Genomic DNA, 20,423 nt, shown 5'->3' with positions numbered 1-20,423 from the left:
AGGTTTTTTATTACTATAAAATTATGGTAATAGTTATTAACACAAATTTAACTTATGTAACAAATAGATTTTCATGTATTGTTATAAAATAGATACATATTTACATGTTTCTACTTTTAATCGGTTTTGTTCGGTTTATTCGGTTTAATCGGTTATATACCAAACCATATCCAAATTCTACGGTTTTTATAAAATTATATCCATTCGGTTTATATGGTATGTACCAAAACCAAACCATATTGTCTATTTCGGTTCGGTTCGGTTCGGTACGGTTCGGTTTTACCATATTGAACAGCCCTAATAGTTATATACTTAATATTTGAAAATCAAAGATATTTTTGCTAAAATTGTACTTACCTGGCCAAGGAGATCGACCATCTTTTTACGGATGGATCGATTGTTGAGCATGTGGTCGATCCGAAAATACTCTACAGTTTAATTAAATATCTAAAACATTTATTTCAACACTCAACGGATAGTTTTGCTAAATATGATAACTAGATAGCCAACAAAATTACAAAAAAGATATTTAAATAGTAAAAAATATGTTAATTTAACGTGTTAAAATTTAAAAATAAATTTTAATTATGACATGCATCTTAACATTTATATAAATATATATCATACCTTAAATATAAATAATTTAACAACTTAAATTAGAAAAATAATAAAAATCCCGGGCGTAGCCCGGGTTAATCCCTAGTCTTTATATATAAAGAAGGGTTTGTATCCCTCCTGGTGATGCCACATCAGATTCCACATAGATAAATGGACTTTTCTCGCGCCGACACGTCACTCATAAACGAAACTCATCGTTTCATTAAACACAAATGTTGATGGGCTTCCGTTGGTTATTACGTTGGGCTCTGAGTTCGGCCAGCAAGACCAAAACACAAACTTTAGGGTTCATGTTCTTCTTCCACACTGAATCGAAAAGGCTTTTCCTTCGATCTCTGTAACCAGCTATGGAGCTTCGAGATTTTCAATCCACGGTGATGATTTCCTTTGTAGATCATCAATCTTGACGTTTTGCCTTCTCTTCTATCAACAGAAACGGTTCCTTCTCTATCACTCAGAATGTGTATGAATACATTGAAGGTGATATTTCTTGGCAACTCAATTTGAGATTTCCTATTATTACTTTATGGTTTCTAATTTTTTTTACACTTTGATTTCTGATTAAGCAATTCCTTGAATCTTTTATTACCGTATGGTTTCTATTTTTTTTACAGGAGATGGCGAAGAGGTTCGGTCGGTAAGATCAGCTCCAAAGGGACCTTCACGACACTCTTGGAACCACCAAATGGCAGGTTTCATTCTTTCTCTCCTTCTCTGCTCTCATACTCTTTTATTGTGTAATTTTTATTGATTGCCAGTATCGTTTCTCTGTAGTTAGATGAGTTCCAAAGTGCTGTTCTATCTAGCTACAACAATGGTTTGAAAGACGAAACTCGAGACACGCATCGTGACTTTACTTTCGCTATGGAGACTCAGGTTGTGAAGATAGAGAAGTCTCACAAAGAAGCTAGCAAAGGAACTCCGAGATGGGTTCTTATGGAAGATGATCAAGATGATCGTAATGAGCTTACCCTTTTCTTGGCTGGATCATCTGACTCTGAAAGGAAACAAATTTCCACAATTGGTGTGAAAGTAAATCAGCTTCAAAAAGAACAGCGAGTGCTACTGATGATTTTGGTGCTTGGATTGCGGTTTCTGATGATGGGGTACTCCACAAAGCTTTGGCGAGCCATTTGTCTGACCTCCAAGAAAAGTTCCCAGCTTCTCTGGCGTCTTGAACTATATGGAAAGCCTTAGATCGTCAAGGAGACTCTGATGCTGCATTGTTACTTATCCAAACTAACCAAGCAAGATCTTCCAACGTAAGAACATTACGCACGTTGACCATATCGGTTCAAAATACTTGCTTTGATTTATGTAGATATGCTGGAATAGATAATTCACTCATTTTGTTTTCAATCATATATAAGTGACCACTGGATATTCCATTTCAGTTAGAGGCCGGAAAAGAAGATTAGGAAGAGGTACAGCTTCTTCAGTGAGACCCCTTCGGTGAGCTTGCACGTTACCATGGAAACAAAGCATTTGGATCACGCTTGGTGCCGCTGAAGTATTGTCTTATTTACATTAAGTTAAGGTAAAATCTTAAAACCTAAAAACCACTTTATAGGAAACTTGGCCAATGCTGATCATGACAGTTCTTGAAAGTTAATGAAGGAACAACTTAACACACTTACTGTATATATATGTTCGACTATGGCCCACGAATTAGACTAGGAGTCTGACTTCTGTGAACCGTATTGCGATATCTTGGGGAGAAATTTGAGTGGTGGAGTCTCTAACAGCCAGTGTTTGGTTAATATGTGATTCAATGGATGATAGTGTGTAATATATTTGGTTGGGGAGGTGATATTCAAATCTTCTAACATGCTGTTAACTAATTATTTTCAGAAAATATGGGACCTTAGGCTTGCAAGAGAAGTATCTCAGGCGGACAGTACTCACGTTACAACTGGAGTAAGTAATGTTAATCAAGGCTATGTTATGAGGAAGCTTCATGCTTTAGTTTTGTAATAAGGTATAGGAAGAAGAGTGATTGATTGTGTTATGTGTGCTATTGCTTTGCTTATAGAGACAAAGAGGAGAAAGTGGCTTCAAGATAACCTAGAAACAAGAAGAAAAAGATAAGTGAATCTGAGAAAATGGGTCCACATCTGGAAGGACCAAATATATTTTTCCTTATTCTGGGTTTGGTTCTGAACAGTTTAGTGATGTTCTGTCATGGTGGCATAACAAGTAGTTATGTCAAGAGGTTAGAGGCAACGGTTGATATGCCGCTCGACAGTGATGTTTTACGTGTTCCTCCTGGTTACAATGCACCACAACATGTATGTATACACCTTTTCTTTCTATAATCGACAACCTCTTCTGAGTTTTGTTCCCCAAAATAATTATAATGATTAAGTATTAGTTTTTTTTTTGTTCTTTTTTGGTTATGGTGATGGTACATCAATTTAATTTTACGGTGGGTGTTAGATTTTCTCTTTTTGAGTTTAACATTAGAAGAGCCGGCCATCCTGAAATTTTAGAGATTACACTAATGATTTTTAAATGTATCTTTGATAATTTAGACGCCATATGTCTATATATTAACTCTCAAAACCTAGGGGTTCAAAATCTTATTTAACTATGCTAGAACCGGCTCTGAATATTAGGTGTGACGTTTTATCTTTTTAATATTTGTTTCTTTAGCTACTTGGGTAATTGTGTCAGTAGTTTTAGTGGTATGTATTCAGTTAGGTTTGTTAAGGAACATATTTTAGATGATGAAACGTTCCAAAAAGAAAATGATGAATCGTTTAATATTTCTATTTCATATTTATCTATGTGCAGCTATGCAGCTCCTAGATACGTGCAGACAAACCATCTTCTGTTAAAGAGGGATCTCTACGGCTTTGTTGTTGTACTCAGCCAGATCATAACCCGACGTGGTGACGCCCGAACCAATGAGAGAAACAAACCTCACACTGAACCTGACGATTGATGGCTCCACAATAACTAAGCAGCTGCAAGAGCATGGAGTTTGGGTAGACTTGCTGATCTTTGTTTAAAAAAACGATAACAATTGGCCCAAGTTGAAGGTTCACTAGTAGAAAATTGGGAAATAGACACGAAAATGTTCGTGACTATAGTATTTATTTCGTGACTATAGGATGACATAGTCACGATTAGTCACAAAAAAAAACTGTGTCTATACGATCGTGACCAAAAATTACGCTGACAAATCGTGACTAAAATAGACACGTTAATAACACGATTTATGTTCGTGATAATATAGTCACGGATATAACACGAAATCAATCGTGTCTTTAAGTCACCTTTTTAATCTGTGGTATTTCGTGACTTTTTCTGATTATTTTAAAAAGTATTTGACATTTATATTTTAATAGCTAATTAAAATAAAGGATAACATATAATATTAAATCAAATATTTATTATCAAACTGAAATTGGTTTATTAATTCGAATTGGTTAACAAATTAGATTGATTTAAAATTGGGTTGCAAATAAAATTTTGTTTCATTATTAAAATTCAGTTTATAAATGTACTGGTTTACAAATTAAAACTGGTTTACTGACGAAACAACGTTTGCTAACCTAAACCTAATTACAACAGACAGTCTAAACCTAATTACAACAGACAGTCTAAACATAACTACTTTGACGGCCGCTAAAGCACCGGACAATTCGACTGGACTGCCACACCGCCTAGGACTGTAGAGGAGTAGAGAGTAGACTGGATTTCCACCACCGAGGAGACTGGACTGCCACAACACCTTGTACCATCGGAGAGAGATGACCGAAGAGGAGACGACCCCACGAGAAGAGACGGGCCCGAGTGGAGACGACCGGAGAAAAGACAACCTGAGAGGAGACAAACGTAGAGGAGATCGAGCTTTGCACCACCGGGAAGGAAAACGGAGATGAAGAGATGAGGTGATCAACAAAAGGAAAATAAAAAAGATGAAGAGATGAAGACGAGAAAGAGGAAATAGGAGATAAGAGGTCGACTGATCTGAGAAATAAGAAAGAGAGATAGGGAAAGAATATTAAAATGCAAAAAGTCTTATCCATTAGATCAATTTTAATCGATGGCTGAGATTAGAAAAAGGGTAATCCTCAACCTTTTTCATTGACCAATAGCAGCAATCTTAGGAGATCGACAGATCTGAGAAGTAGAAAGAGAAATTGAAAAAATATATTAAGATGTAAAAAAAAATCGTATCCATTAAATCAACTTTAATCAACGGCTGAGATTATAAAAAGGGAAATCCTCACCAATAGCAAAGAACCTTTGAAATAGATTTATAATTTATGGTTGAAAGTTTTAAACTTAAAGATGGTTTGGAGTTTAAGAGTTAAACTTTATGATTTAGGGAAAAGAGTTTTGGTTTAAGGTTTAGAGTTTGTGATCTAAAGTTTGAAGGTTAGATTAAGGTTTAGTATATGGTTTGGAGTTTTAGATTAATGATTTAGTATATGGTTTGGAGTTTTAGATATAATTTTTTTGGTTAATTTTTTAACAGATTAGATTGAAAATTTATGTTGAAGTTTTGTGTTAAAGTTTCAATATCATTAGATTTGGATTTTGGATTTGAGATATAAAGTTTATGATATAGAGTTTAGAATATGATATAGGGTTTGAAGTATATGAAGGGTTTGAAGTATATAGTTTAGGGTTTAGATTTAAGATTTTAGAATTGAGTTTAAAATGATTAGAGTTAACGATTAGGTTTACTATTTGGGTTTTGAAATTTATATTTAGAGATTAAATTTATTATTATGATTTATAATTTAGTTTTGAGGTTTAGGGGTTAGAAAAAACTAATATAGCCACATAAATACAATGGCAAAATAGTGGCTATCTAGTTACGGTTTGTACACAGTTTTGAAAACGTGTCAACGCAGCCACAAATTAACCAGTGACAAAATGTGACCATATTTAGTCACAGACATTTTCGTGACATAACGTGTATTTTTTAGCCACGAAACAGTTACGAATAGTCACGTTTATGTGTTTCGTGACTAACCGTGACCGTTAGTGACTAAAGCAGAAAAAGTCACGGTCTACCGTGACTAAACCGTGTCTATATTACATTTTTCTACTAGTGGTTGTAGCAAAAACTTGATGAAGATTATCGAAGAATCTGAGAGTGAGATCGTTAAATGGCCAGTAAGTAAAGTAGTGAAGCAAGAAGCAAGAGTCGAGCCACATGATATGTGAGGAAGAGTTAGTGTTGGAGTACAATTTTTCGTTTTCAAGTTTTTCTTTGTTCAAGTTTCATACTATATATATATATTATATATCAATTAAAGTCAATTTATTGGTTCGTGCGAGTATTTGGTTTCCAAGTTTGGTTTACCAAAATTATAGAATAAAGGATAAGCTTCGTATAAATTCTAATACTTGAACATGTTGTTTTGAATTGCATATGTAGTTATTTTGTTATCCAAAGAAACACGAACAAATGCACACATGTATGTTACGAACTTTATTATTTCATATATGCATTACATTTTCTCAACTCTCACACTCCCAAAATTTTGAAGTCTTAAAAACGAGCAAAATAACTATGTAGTTGATGACCCTTTAGCTTATGTTTTCCTGAAATATCAAATTAAAATAAAATGATCTGTGTATATGTAAAAATATTGAAAACTCAGCTATTAGAATAAATAAAAAAGCAAAATTCTAATAAATAAAATAAAACTTATGTCTAATAATAACAAACTTTAGTCAATTTTCTAAATTTACACTCACTTAATTATATATAAATAAATTAATGTAAAAAACATATTCCTAAAAAAAATCAATAACCTTTATTTAGAAAATTATAGACCTACATTTAGATAATATGGTTTACTTAATCTACAAATATTGTAGTATATAAAAGAATCAGTGGTGCATATTTTTTTTATCACAGTAATTTGAGTATTTAATTTTTACATTCTCTAAATAAGAAATTATAAAAAATATATCTGTCAATCAAAAAAACAAATACAATTGTAGAGAAATACATCAAAAGTAAAGTGTAATATGTCTGAAGCTTTTTATTATCTTATTTTATTTATTAAGAAAAAATAAAATAGTGTTATCTTTTTATTACATAATAATTGTTATTAAAAATATATTGCAACTATTAAAATCAAAATTTACATTATAAATTAGTTTATGTGGAATATATTTTACTGTAAACTTTTTTCGTACGTTTTTGTGATAATTTGTATTTTGTTAAAAGTATTGAATCAGAAAACACAAAATCTGAATGAAAATTTAACAGTTTTTGGAGTAGTAAAATATAAGCAAGAATAAACATAAATCAATAATTTACAGTATAATATAAACACAAATAAATAATATATATATAGAATAGTTTTAACCCAACAAAGCATTTGACTAATTGTCATTTATATATCAAGTTTTATAGTAGAAATTTACTTTAGCTATTTTAATTATTTTTGATTTATAATTCCGCCCGTAGGGCGGGCCGACCCTAGTTTATATATAAACAATTCTTAATCTATTGCATTTAATGAGATCTGACTTATGCGCAACAAAATTATTTTAGTTTTTTTCAGCAGAGCACAATTACAGTTTGTAACGTTTTTATGCTAAAAAGGATTCAAAAGTTCTTTCAAACGAAAAAAAAAAACAAGTTAGGAAAGAAAAATAGGTTGGAGATTTACAAAAGCGACATGATGAGGATTTACATGATTCTACATTTGCTATCTTTAGAGGATTTGCCTTCCTGTCTTGACGCTGCAGCTGATGATGGCGGCCTCGGGCTGCTCCTTGGTACCTGCAATGGTCACACAGTATCTACTAATTAGCGATTGGATTCTGATTAAGTTAATGCTCATTATCGTGTCATGTAAGACAATCAGACTTGGGGTTGCTATCTATGATTATAGATAGAATTATGAGTAGAAGAAATCAAATACCTGAGGACCAGTGATCAGTCGTGAAGCACCAACACTTGTTGGTGGTTGTGGAGTTGGGTTACTCCGCGGGCTCTGGTCCTCAAACTCCTGTTGTTGCAAAGCTATCGCCAGTTGTAGATCAGAGCTGCATAAATATCAAAACAAATCATAAGCAGCATGTTTCAAAAGAAAGAAAAACATTTGTCTTTCTCGTCTACTTGTGAAAGAAACACACAAAGAGACAGACGAGGGGAAACAATGAAGTTTTGAAACAACAAGAATGAATTTAACAATGGCGATAGAACAGTAAGAGTAGATATTTACTTGACTTCGATGCCTGTGTCTGGCATGCTCGCAAGATAATCCTGTGAGGAAAAATAAAAAAAAATGATTATCTTGTATAATGATTATGCTGCTATCAGGAGAACATACCGCAGTATTTGTGACAGCGTTTTGTTCATCCCACGTGCCACTTGCACCAGTTGTGCTGCTGTCTATCTTGAACTCCTTGAAAGTAGCAGTCATGAACGCAGTGTCGCCATTAACCTGAAACCATATTGCATGTGAATAGTGGTCACAACTCCCAAGAAGCCATAGCAGGAAACAGACTGGATATAGTAATAATATATCTCTTTAAGAGTTGCTAAATAAGCAAGTCAAACAAATGTTGAGTAAGCTGATACCTCGTTTAGCTTTTCCCAAACTAAATCAGGCTGATTTAGGTAACCTTGATCTGTAGCCAAAAGATAAAGCTCACCTTCATACTGAAAAATGACAGCAACACGAAGAGTATTGAATTGGAAAATCAATATGTTGCAATCATAAAAATGGAAATGTCTATAAATTAAACTAAACCTTGAACATGGTGCAGAAATGATTGTTGCGGAAAAAGACACAGAGTTCACGTTCTTTAAGGCCTTCTTGCAAGCGAAAGAGTCTGTAAGATGCAATCAAAATATCGAATGTAAGATTAATACCAGTGTAGTCAATTAGAGAATATAACTTCTCGACAAATGATAACACCACGCACCCACAAAAGGTTAATTGACTGGCACTGTTCTTCAGGAAGTTCCTGATTACTTCACCTGGCAAAACTCAACGATAATGTATTAATATCTCAACAATAGAGTGTCTCTACGCACAAGGGTACATTGTATGAGTTTGCCAAAACGTGTGACAAATATATGTGTTACCTTCTTTTGCTGTGAGCCCGTTACCTTCAGAAGAACAATCATCAACATTCTTCTCAGCCCTTTTCCCAAGAAGTGATTCGCCTTCATAAACGGGTTCTTTGTCTGCACAAACTGGTGGAGCCACAGCGTTTACGCATTCCTCACCTTCATACATGGGTTCATCACTAGATACGGGTGAAGTAAAAGCATCGGCTACATCGTCACGCTGGGATTTGCAAGTAAGATCTGGAGATGGATTGGGAATTTGAGTAAGAATTTACATCTTCAGATAATGCAGAAAGATGAGACTACCTGGATTAACAGAAGCTGCATCAGACTTGAGCAGACTCTCAGTAGTGCAGTCAGTTTTGGTTGACTCCAGATCAGTCTTCTCCACTGAAAGCGCCTCAGAAGAAGTTAACTCAGCGATAGCCTTTTCGTTACTGTTAGCACTTTCAGCATCAGGGCCCGTCCCATCTCCAGATTTCTTAGGAGATAACTGATCATTTTCTGATGCTTTATCACCATCAGATTTGAACTGTTCTAGGTGACAGATATTATCACCAAGGGTGCTAGTTGGACTTGCATCTGAAAATGTGAATGCAGAGTCTCCGACAGTGTTTGGTGGTGGATCGTTCCCCTGTGATAACTGCAAGGCTTGCAATAACTCTGTTTCTTCCTCAAGGTCTCCCTTTCTCAGCTTACGAAGCTCAACAGCTGCAGGCGGAGAATCCTGAAAAGAACTCGTTTTCGAGAGACAGGGCGAAGGAACCCCTAGAGCAGCTGTGGTTGCCGCAACGAAATCGACAGAATCCTCCCCGGGATTTTCATCCTCTACGTTCTGCGTCTCCAGTGCAACGAGCTCCCCCATTAGCGCATTATATGACTTGCTACCAATTGCATCAGCTGTTTCAACATCCTGGAGGTATGCACAAGCAACACGGAATCAAACTTTTTACTACAGAGCCAGGAGATTGACAAAGACACCATTCTAAAAAAAGAAAAGTAATCTTGACCACTGTTCCTATCCATAACGAGCCAGAGAATGGATATACAGAATAAAGTAGCCTATGTTGTGTATCTCAAGAATGAAAATTAAAACAAAATCACTGTAATACCTGGGGATCAACTATCCATCCATGATACAAAGGAATGTCAAGTAAGTCAAATATTGCACACTCAGGGGTGAACTCAAAATCATCAATCCTGGCAAGCAAACGAAAAGCTAATGGTTATTATATAAATTTCTACAAGCTCGGAAACAAATGATAAAAGCTATGAACCTCCTGAATTTAATATTGACATCGATTCCAGTTGTAAGACGTGGAAGAAGATCAATAGCATCAGCAATGTTCTGTTGCTGATTCTTTATATATTCTTCCTCTTTGTCCTGCCATGAGAAACATTAAACAAAACTTATCCACAAAGATTAAGTCCATATTATATATAAATAAAAATACAAAGAAGAAGCTTTGATTAAATTACATTGACTTTACTATTGGACTCAATCAATCTGTCAACCACAAGGGACATCAATCTCTCTTGAGAAACCTCATAAGAGTCAGGACTCAGCTTCAAGTTGTTTCTCAGAAGAAGAACATTACCTGTTACATCCCAAAATTAATTAAACGTTAATTAAGACATCCAGTAGATTTCATCTCCGACAGAGAACATTTCAATGATTAGACAAAACATTTCATTACATTATTACCAAAACCAACAAACCCTAACACCGATCCTCCAACTAGCGTTACAATCCTCGAAAAGGAAACCTAAACAATCCATTAATCCAACCCTAAGGGAAGAAGAACATACAGATGGCTAAGAGAGGGCAAGGTCCATTCTCGTTCTGGAGAATGATAGGCGTGCTTCGTCCAAGGAACTGAATCGATTTCGTCTTGTACGTCGTGACCTCCTCCCCCTCCTCCTTAGTTTCGTTAACAGCAACATCCTCCTGCTGGATCGCTTCCTGAATCGTCTGTGTCGGAGAGTCTGAAGCGGTGGTCGCCATTTTGATGATCGAAGAAATTTTCTGATCCAAATCGAGAGAGAGAGAGAGAGCGTGCGAGGAAGAGGAAGAAGAGGAAGATGATTTAATTTATATTTCGAGGAAGAACTTTTCTGGAAGAGGGTTTAACATAACCAAACCGGTACGTTCCAAACCAAAATTCGGTATGATTTAAATGCTATTGGTTATCAACGCGAAGTTATTTGAAGAACAACAGTGTAACAGACCAATTGGTTCGGTTTCGTTTGGGTATCTTTAGTTGTGAGTATGACTATGGTTAGACCATTACGATTTGGTTTAACCACTTTGGGAAACCGTATCTTTTCGGGGTGAGGTCAAATTAAAATTGTTATCATATACACCGTCATTTCCTTATAACACAATTATCAACAACAAAATAATCCCACTAATACAATCCACTAAATCATGTAATATCCCTTAGTATTAATTGCAAAGTGAATTTAAGAGATTATTATCCTTGCCATCATTTTCAGAAAGAAATCTTCTATACTAATAAGGTTGACTAGAAAAATTTCGCAATGCACCATGTCATCTCTCCTATTCCCATTTTACGACACGTGTCGAGCAGAGAGACAATCTTTTCTTTTGCTTCTAACTCGCGGATCGTATAAATGAAAAAATCAAAAAATGGAAATTTTAATTTATCTAAATAAATTAATGTTGTTTTAACTTTGTCTTGAGTAATTATCAAAACATATATGAAAACATATTTAATACATGACTAACGCATGGAATCCATAAATTTTTCAGCTTTAAAAATGGTTACTCAAACCGATTATCTTTATGTAATAATATAATTCCATTTACGTTATCCATGCGCAAGCTCCTTTTGTATAACCTATATCTATATATTTAAAATACACAACCATATACATTTCGTATTTCTATTTTCATTATCAAATTAAAAAAAATTCCCCTCATTCTATCTCACAAAAACCAAAACAGAACCTATGTATATAAAAATTCCCCTCATTCCATCTCAAATTAAAAATGGTTACTCAATCTACATGCAACTAGTGTGACAAGATAGACGATGTTGTGGCAGGTAGGGATGTCAATTGGGTTGTCCATGTCCAAATAGGTTTGTCCAGATAGACAATCTCATTTATTGAACATAAATTGTCAAAGTCCAAATAAACACTGTCCAAATAAGACCAATCCCAAATAGGACCATAACCAGATAGATTACCCATTGGATCCAAAAATATGAGTTTTATATTTTTGTTAGACAAATAAGTTTTTAGTGATTTTACCAAAAATGTAACTTCATAGTTTTGTCAAAAAAATATGATTTTACGGTTTGACAAAAAACATTATTTTAATAAATTTTACGGTTTTGGGGAAAAAAACATAATTTACAAATTTGGCGGAAAAACTTTTTTTTTTGCTTGGCGAGAAAGCGTGATTTTGTGGCTTTGGCGAGAAAACATGATTTGCGCTTTTGGCAGGAAACATGATTTTACAAATTTGGCGGGGAAAGAATTTTTTGGTTTTGACAAGAAAACGTAAATTTGCGGTTTTGACGAGAAAACATGATTTTGCGGTTTTGGCGGGAAACGTAATTTTGCAGTTTTAGCGAGAAAACATGATTTTACAAATTCGGGGGAAGTTTTTTGTTTTAACGATTTTGGCAGGAAATCGTGATTTTGCGCTTTTGGTGGAAAACATGATTTTGAAGTTTTGGCGGAAAAAATGATTTTGCGATTTTGGCAGAAAAACGTTTTGCGGTTTTGGCAGAAAAACGTTTTGCGGCTTTGGCAGTAAAATGTGATTTATCCTAAAAATTAAAAAAACCCTAGATTTTTTTTGTGTTTATTTGACTGCCCATATCCAAATGGGCTAAGCTCGTGTAATTTGGGTTTAATGGACTTTTGTCCAATTGGACAATTTTAATATTTGGGTATAATATGGTAAGAGCATTTGGATTTAGTCTTGGCTAACGCATGGTCACTAAACCTATTTGACATCCCTAGTGACATGTGCTCTAATAGAACATGGATGGTGGTGGTTAAGTGGTTTTCGTAGCCGACACCTTATTATCACTCTCCTTAGAGATTGTCTTCCTGATTCAACAGCTATCAGATCCTTTGAAGTAGATGATTTGTACATTTGGCAGTTGGGAGCAAATGTACCAACTGATAGATTCTCAAAAACTGACATTTGGGACTACCTAAATCTCCATCAGCCTCCTGTCTATTGGTACTCTCAAGTTTGGTTTCAGGAAAGAATATCGAATCATGCTTTTATTACCTAGTTATAATGGGAGGCATAGGTTAACAACCAGAGATAGAATGCACAGATGGGGCGTTGCAGTGCCCTCATATTGTATCCTACGTGGCTCAAATGATGAAATTCATCAACATTTTTCTTTAATGCGACTTCAGCTCGAGTGTTTGGTCTTTCTTCCTCACTAAGGTGCACCTTTCACCTCCATTTTTGTTCCATGATTGTGTAAGATGAATGAAACACCCTACTTCTGATAATTATATTAACGTCATTATTCGCCTCTGGCATCAAGCTGCTGTGTACGGTGTAAGTGCAAAGATGAAACCACAATAAAGTAATGTAGAAGACTAATCAAAAGACAAAGAAATTAGGAAACATCTTTTGCAGTATTAGAAATCGCCTAAACAATATATTACAAGACTTGCTTAATCAGCTTTATACAATATATGTTAAGACCATAACAACTGCTACTGAAATATTCCTAATTTACCTCATCGTCAATACTTCAACACCACCCAATAACATTCTTAAGGGATTCTCACCCTTTCTCTATAATAATCAGCCCCATTGTCTTATGAAATACAAACAATTCCATGAAAATTTTATAGTGATCTCTACATTTCCAAAACCTTTGTCCAAGGAAGCAAGTATATGGATAACTTCCATTTTAATAAGTACACTTTTTTTCTTGGAAATGCACTTATTCCTTCTTTTTTTTCCTAGACATAAAATTGTTCTTCAAGTTTATCTTCTTGCCTTTTCTCCACGGTCTAAAATTGCTCCTCAAATTTATCTCACGCCTGCTCATCATCTAGCATCCACATGGTCTCCACCACTCTGCATGCCTCCTGGTGCACTCTCTGACGCACATTGCATCAGAAACTACTTCAGCGACTTCGTCAAGACATAAACCTCAGTTTATCCTTCTCCCGCTCAACATCTTACATCGACATGGTACCCACCAGTCCGCATGCATTATGTATTAATAACTAATGCATCCATCATCAGTGACTTTATCGTCTAGTTAGTCAAAGAAGACTATTGACATCTACAAGCTCTGGCTTGCATCTTCATACGGTGTGTGGAAGGAGAGAAACTCTAGAATACACACAAGCGCGACTCAATCCCCTGAGGCTATCATTGAAGAAATCAAGTCAACAATCAAGCTTCACATGGATCCCCTATCTCATAAACACGTACATCATGTAATACTGCTTCAACTCCTTCAGTTTCTTACTTAGGTACTTGGTTGTCTTTATTTCTTGCCCCTACTCATACATGAGTCTTTTGGGTCTTTTTGATATCCTTATTTTGGTGGGCTTGTGGCCCTTAGGCTTCTTTTTTGGAAGGCCTAACAGATTAGAGTAGTGTTGTCTGTGTTGGGCCTATTTTATAATTCCCCTTGGGTCAGTATTTAAATGAAATTTAAAAATGAGTCAATTGCACAGAAAATACTAGATAATAATTAAATTTACAAGGATGGGAAAATTGGAGAGAGAGAAAAGAAAAAAATGAAACTATTACCCCTATAGAAAGATAAAGAGGGTAATTTAGTCTATAAATTTGTTTAGCCGGCTAATAAATCTATGTTTTTGTTTTCATCTTCCTTGATTTATTTCGGGTAATGTTAACTTAAATACAATTCATAGTTGATATGTAAATAAGCACGGTTAAAATGTGATTATTTTATATCCTTCATAAATTAGCATAGTTATATTCCAGTTTATCCGAATATATTATATATTATCTGGTTATTATCTTAGTGGTCGGCTAACTTAAATAACTATATGTAGATTATTATTGTTAGTAGGATTTTTTGATCAGTAGCCGATTATCACTATAGACTCAAACTCAGATAAGTTAACTAGTATTATATCAATTATCCGGATATCATTATTGTTGGTTGGATTTTTCGATCAATGGTCATCGACTAAAGGTATAATAACTTTCACTAAGAGCCATCAGAACCTTGAAAGTAACCTCATCACATTTAGAGGTTTTGGGGAAAAATTTATGAAAAATCTGCTTATGTGAAAGTTTTGGGGGCTAAAGTCGAAGAGTCACAAAGATCAGGGACAAAAACATGCAAAATTGAAAAAGGTGGAAAAGCTCAGATCTCCCACGACCCGGAAGCTTACTGGAATCGATCGGTTCATGGACACCACGATTGCTCGATATGATATCCTTGGCCTCAAGCTTTGATCCTTCAGTCTCATATGCTGCAAATCGATTGAGACGTGGTGACTGATGCATTCGATTCACTTTTCTTGACTCCGCCTGCATCCTCTCGAGCATGACGACACATAGCCGAAGGTGGTACACGATGGTGCTCTGGCTCTGGCGACTATGGTTTTTGGTAGGGAGTTACTCTTAACCCAACTGGTTCCTCATCAGCAGCAAAATCCGACAGGGTAACTCAATCGTCTCCATCTCTACTTAAGGTACAGTAAATAATATCAAGACCTGAAATATAAAGATAAATGAAGCGTGTATGAGACATAATGCTGGAAAATAATTCACAACGAAAAAACCCAAATTTGATCGTCCCCAATCAGAATAAGGAATGTAAAGAACATATGATTTCGTCATATAGATAAAATTTATAATTGTACAGAGCCTAGAGAATCCGGTGAGACTGAACTAGAGAATCCGGTGAGATCAATTTTATTTTGGAACAAGGATTCCGACAGAGTAAACAATGAAGTTGGGACATATGAAATATGATATGGTTGATTTTGAAACGATGAGTATATCAATTATAGTGTATAGCCATTAGGCTTTTAGGTTGTGTTGTATGATGAATAGGGGTAATATGAACATTTAAAAGACACATCAGCGAGAAAAGTTGAATTCAATCTATGCAAATTATGGAGTTAGTTTGTATAGGGAATGCAATTTATCTTTTAAAAAAGTGACAAGATTAGTAAAAAAACAAGGCAAGTGCTCGCATATACATAAAGTTTTGTATTTTAATTGTGCATCACATGTGATAATCAATTTAAAATATGTTTAATATGGTATTTTTTAAGATTTGAGCTATATAAATTTGGGCCGTCTTGCACGATATCATATTAATCCTTATTAGCAAAGCCTTCAATTGTTAGAAACCGTACATCTTTTTAGAAATATTAACGTCACGCAGTTGGAAAAGAAGACCGGCAATCTTTAGGAGATCCTTCGGCACAAAGCTGAACCCCTCTATAGCTATATAGCACGCTTTAGGCAAGCAAATATTTCCATCTCCAGATGTAACACCATAAAAAATTTCCGCTTCCAAGAGAGGCATGCGGCCTGGCAGTTATCTGTACAAAGAGTTAACCAAGTATCAATTCGAAACTAAAGAAGACGTCATGTCCCGAACGTTGGCAAAGTAAAATGGGAAGAAGATTCAGAATACTGAATCAAACATTCTCAAAAGAAGAAATCTCAAGTAGTAAGAAACAATCATAAACCAGGCAAAGAAGCAGGAGGAAAGAGGCATGGGAGATATCAACATCGATCCATAAACAAAGCCGAAGGAATGACAGTATCAACATGGTCGGACATCCAACGTCTCTATCTCAAATCCGGAATTTGTCAACATTCTGGGCAGATAGATCTATAGGTTAAGTGGCCGCAAAAAGTGAAATCCCCAGTAGCATTCTAGAACACTAGCAAATGGTGTGAGTTTAATAATGAACACAAGCATTACGCGTAAGATCATCTCTTAAAAATGGAAATAAGCGAACTACTAGAAAAAGGATATCTCAGAGAATTCCTCTCCGACAAAGCCAAGAGTTTCGTTTACAACAACGGAAAAAAAAAGTCAAATGGCAATAATCACTTCTGATTTGTCACCATGATATGATAGGATAATTGATATGGTGGTTCCAAAATCAGCAGAATCACACATGCAACACAAAAACATCACTAATTGTTTGAACATAACCAAATAAATTGATGACCGGAGTGTAAGCATGTAGAAAAAAAATGGTTGAATTGACTTTGTTTCTTACCTGTTTCTTATCCTCTCTGGCACAAGCAAATAATAACCTAAAAAGCAAATGTAATTATAAAACAGTGGGTATAAATAAAGCAAATGCTGGTGGAAGCCTCTTTGGTCTATCGGTTTGACCAATGGTTCATTAATGCTTCTACACCATGAGGTCTGGGTTTCAATTCTCAGAGAAGGTAGAATTATGGGAATTAATAGAGAAATGACTTATAAGAGATCTGCAGTAAAGCGCAAGAAGTACCGTCGAGCATAGATCCGATAAGGCGTCTCAGGTGATAGCAGTCAGACATGAATCCTCTCATTACCCATGTAGAATTGTTGGCTGTAGAATCGTTTGCAATATGTTATATCCAGCATTAAAAAAAAAGCAAATGCCATTTTCTCTCACTTTTATTTTATTTAATGCCACTGTTAAAATTAACATTTTAGAGTTGAAAACAGCCATGTAAATTTAAACTCCAAAGCTTTTCTGTAGTTAGGAGAATTCTTTGTTTTTTTTGCCAAATGAAAATATTTACGGGTTTTAATGACCTTTTCGCCAGTATACTATTGATTAATATGTCAAAACTCAAAAGTTTATGAATAATATTTTTTAATGAATACTAACATAACCAAAAAAAATATATTTTTATCAATAAGTTTAGTTTACTAAAAAGACTAGAGCTATTACAATATGAAATATAAATCTGTTTCAATTCAGTCTAAAGCATCAATAAATGTTTTTTAGATTAACTAGAGATTTTGCCCGGGCTACGCCCGGGGTTAGACAAATATAAATGTATTTTTTGTCGTAATATAAATATATTTAATATATATAATGCACATTATAAAGTATAAACCATATATTGAATTAGAAATGAGTAAACTAACAATTTATCATTTTTACTATCTAAAAATATATTAAAAAATGAGTAAATGTGAAATGAATAAAGAATAGTTAAATCTAAATTATAATCCAAACATTTCTTATTTTATATATTGGATTATCATAGAAAACAAATTATTAGTCATAGGTAAAGTCATCTGGTTGCGATAAAAATGAACCATATATTACATGTGTAAAATCTGAGAACATACTACATCACTATTCTAACATAGTAGATAATCAAAAATTTATATTTTTTGCTTGAAATCAGTGAGCTTGCACTTTTTATTAACAATTAAGTTCTAAGTCACAGTATTAGAAATTCCTTATGATATTTAGAAATTCTTTATGGTATTTAGAATCAATATGAGTTGATGCCACTTATTTTGATGACTGCTACCCATTTTAGAACAATCCTCGGAAAGTAGCAAAAAAGGCCTCAAAAGTTTACATCAACTTTTGTTTAATGCTAAATCTGAAGTGTTTATAAACTTTAAACACTATTAATAATAAATAATAACTGTAAAACAGATTCTATAATTTTTTTATGAAAAGGAAAAATTATATACTTTATTTTCACATTCATTACCAGTGATTATTAATTTGATTATCTTCTTATGTTTCATATTTTTAAGCATAACTATCTTTTTTATGATCGACCCATGTTCAGCGTTCGTATTTCTGTGTTTCTTTGTCATCGATTTCTTTGTTTTTCATTCTCTTATAGCCATTAATAGGCTATAAACAAACAGACTTCTTTATTTTTGTCTGCTATTTTTTTATAATATTTATTATGTGATGTTTTTCCGAAGTTTGTGTGATTTATTAATCTAGATGGAAGTGATAATGTAATTTTTGGGTATGTACCTATATCAGATGGGTTTGATATTTTTTCTGGTAATTATATTATATTTTAGGTGAGCAATTAGAGTGGACATATTTGATTATAAGCTAATTGTGGGTTGCCAAAAAAAGAAGAAGCTAATTGTGGATGTGTTTTATTTGTTTCTTTTTGTTCTTTTTTTAGTGTTTAATGCGATATGTGTTATTATATTGTTAATATTTCATCTTAAAATTGTAGTTCTATATTTTGTGCTACTCGGTGGTGTTTTTGGTTTGGTTGTGTCCCAGAACATAGGAGATGTTGTCCAAGATTGATTGTCTCTTCGTCTATAGAATATAAATGCTTGGCATCTTTACAAAATGTTGTAGTGTTAGATTTGAGAATAATTAAAAACAGCTTTAGATGCAATATCAGATGCCATTTAATTTGACAATATAATTTTTTCTTAAATAGTTTCAAATATATATAGAAACAATTGTTCACCTAAAATTTGCTTGCTTTCTGTCGTCTCTTATTGTCACTGCTTAACGAAATTGATAGAGCAAATGTATTTTCGGAGCAATCCTGGTTACATTGGTTTACAAAAAGGACATTGGTTTTTTTTTCTTTTGCCTCTTTAGTACAAATACGTGAACTTGTTCTTTGTTTTGCCTTTTTCTCTTTGCTCACCCGGTGATTAGTAGATTGATTATTTTCTCTTTATGTGATCTTTGTAGTGGATAAGATCTGGAATCTTCATCATTGTTTGTTAGTTATAAGTATAATATATCGGTAATTCACGAAATGAATCTAGATCCTATCCCTCAAAGATATAATTGAACTTGTGCATATCCAAATCAATCACAAAGTAGGTTGGTCATGTCCAAATGATCAACACGCACACACACATCAACATTAGCACAAAGCTCTGAAAATTAAATGTGCGATTAGTTATTGAAAACTAAATGAAAGATTTGTAATCTAGCCCGAATTAAATATCAGAATAACTATCGTTGTAAATTGTGAAAAAAATTGTTTGTAGTAGAACTTAGCTGAAGACTCAATATTCACCAAATCAGCCATGATCTTCGACCTTTCTCTGAATGGAACTGTAGATTATCTTCTGAATCATTCGATTTTCTCCATTTTCGCAGACATAAATCTCTGCCAAAAAAAAATATGGAGAGAAAAACATCCTAAGCTCGCTCCTGGTCAGGTGCTCTTGAGTCGCCACACTTAATTAAACAACCTCTGTTTTTCCTTCAGCCAGCTCGTGTATTCTATATCAAACACCACTTCTGCTGCTTTGCATTGCATTTCCTTATTTGTTCACAAATTTTCAGTTTTTTTAATCTACGGATTTTTCAGTCATATAAATAAAACTGTTACGTACCAGAACTGATATTGCCAGGACCAATGGGTAGTCCACGTTGCTGTTGATCTCCTCCTAGGAGAGACACTCCAATGAATACGCCCTAACCAATGTTTTTAAACCCGATCCGGACACTGAACCGGACGATTTACCGGATCGATGGGTCATTGGGTCAACCGCGGGTTTATAAATGAATTAATTTTATTATATAATAATATATTATCTATGAAAATAAATAAAAAAATAAAGTTTACTATATATTCTAATTTTTTTTAAACATAAAATAATAGTTTAGATATATATATATATATATATTATGTTTAAAAAGTATTTAGAAAATACATAACTTTAATTTTTATATTTTTATTTTCTTTTGACATACAAAATATCAAAAAATAGTTTAGATTATTTAAAATTTACTGAATCTAAAAAAGTCAAGATAT

General features: G+C 34.0%; 1 protein-coding gene, 1 long non-coding RNA gene and 1 pseudogene across 2 annotated transcripts; 2 read left to right on the top strand and 1 right to left on the bottom strand.

The window, feature by feature from the left end:
• The first annotated feature begins 595 nt into the window (after nucleotides 1–595).
• LOC103839925 lies at nucleotides 596–2,461 on the top strand (annotated as a pseudogene).
• A 4,662-nt stretch (nucleotides 2,462–7,123) lies between these two features.
• On the bottom strand, nucleotides 7,124–10,764 carry LOC103839924 (ubiquitin carboxyl-terminal hydrolase MINDY-1). Its single transcript, XM_009116411.3, has 13 exons — nucleotides 10,487–10,764; nucleotides 10,157–10,275; nucleotides 9,955–10,061; nucleotides 9,790–9,877; nucleotides 8,984–9,590; nucleotides 8,693–8,917; nucleotides 8,530–8,584; nucleotides 8,355–8,436; nucleotides 8,183–8,263; nucleotides 7,932–8,045; nucleotides 7,824–7,864; nucleotides 7,521–7,644; nucleotides 7,124–7,378 (listed from the first exon to the last, which is right to left on the bottom strand). Exons 1-13 carry the CDS (start codon nucleotides 10,680–10,682, stop codon nucleotides 7,286–7,288), a joined length of 1,932 nt encoding a protein of 643 aa, XP_009114659.1. The 5' UTR covers nucleotides 10,683–10,764; the 3' UTR covers nucleotides 7,124–7,285.
• Nucleotides 10,156–20,233, top strand: LOC117127928. The gene is made up of 2 exons (XR_004450917.1): nucleotides 10,156–10,277; nucleotides 10,489–20,233. It is a non-coding gene; the product is annotated as an uncharacterized LOC117127928 (long non-coding RNA).
• The last annotated feature ends 190 nt before the right edge of the window (nucleotides 20,234–20,423 follow it).

Source organism: Brassica rapa, chromosome A09 (genome assembly GCF_000309985.2).
Source record: "Brassica rapa cultivar Chiifu-401-42 chromosome A09, CAAS_Brap_v3.01, whole genome shotgun sequence".
NCBI lineage: Eukaryota > Viridiplantae > Streptophyta > Magnoliopsida > Brassicales > Brassicaceae > Brassica > Brassica rapa.
This window is presented reverse-complemented; position numbering and strand designations above follow the sequence as displayed.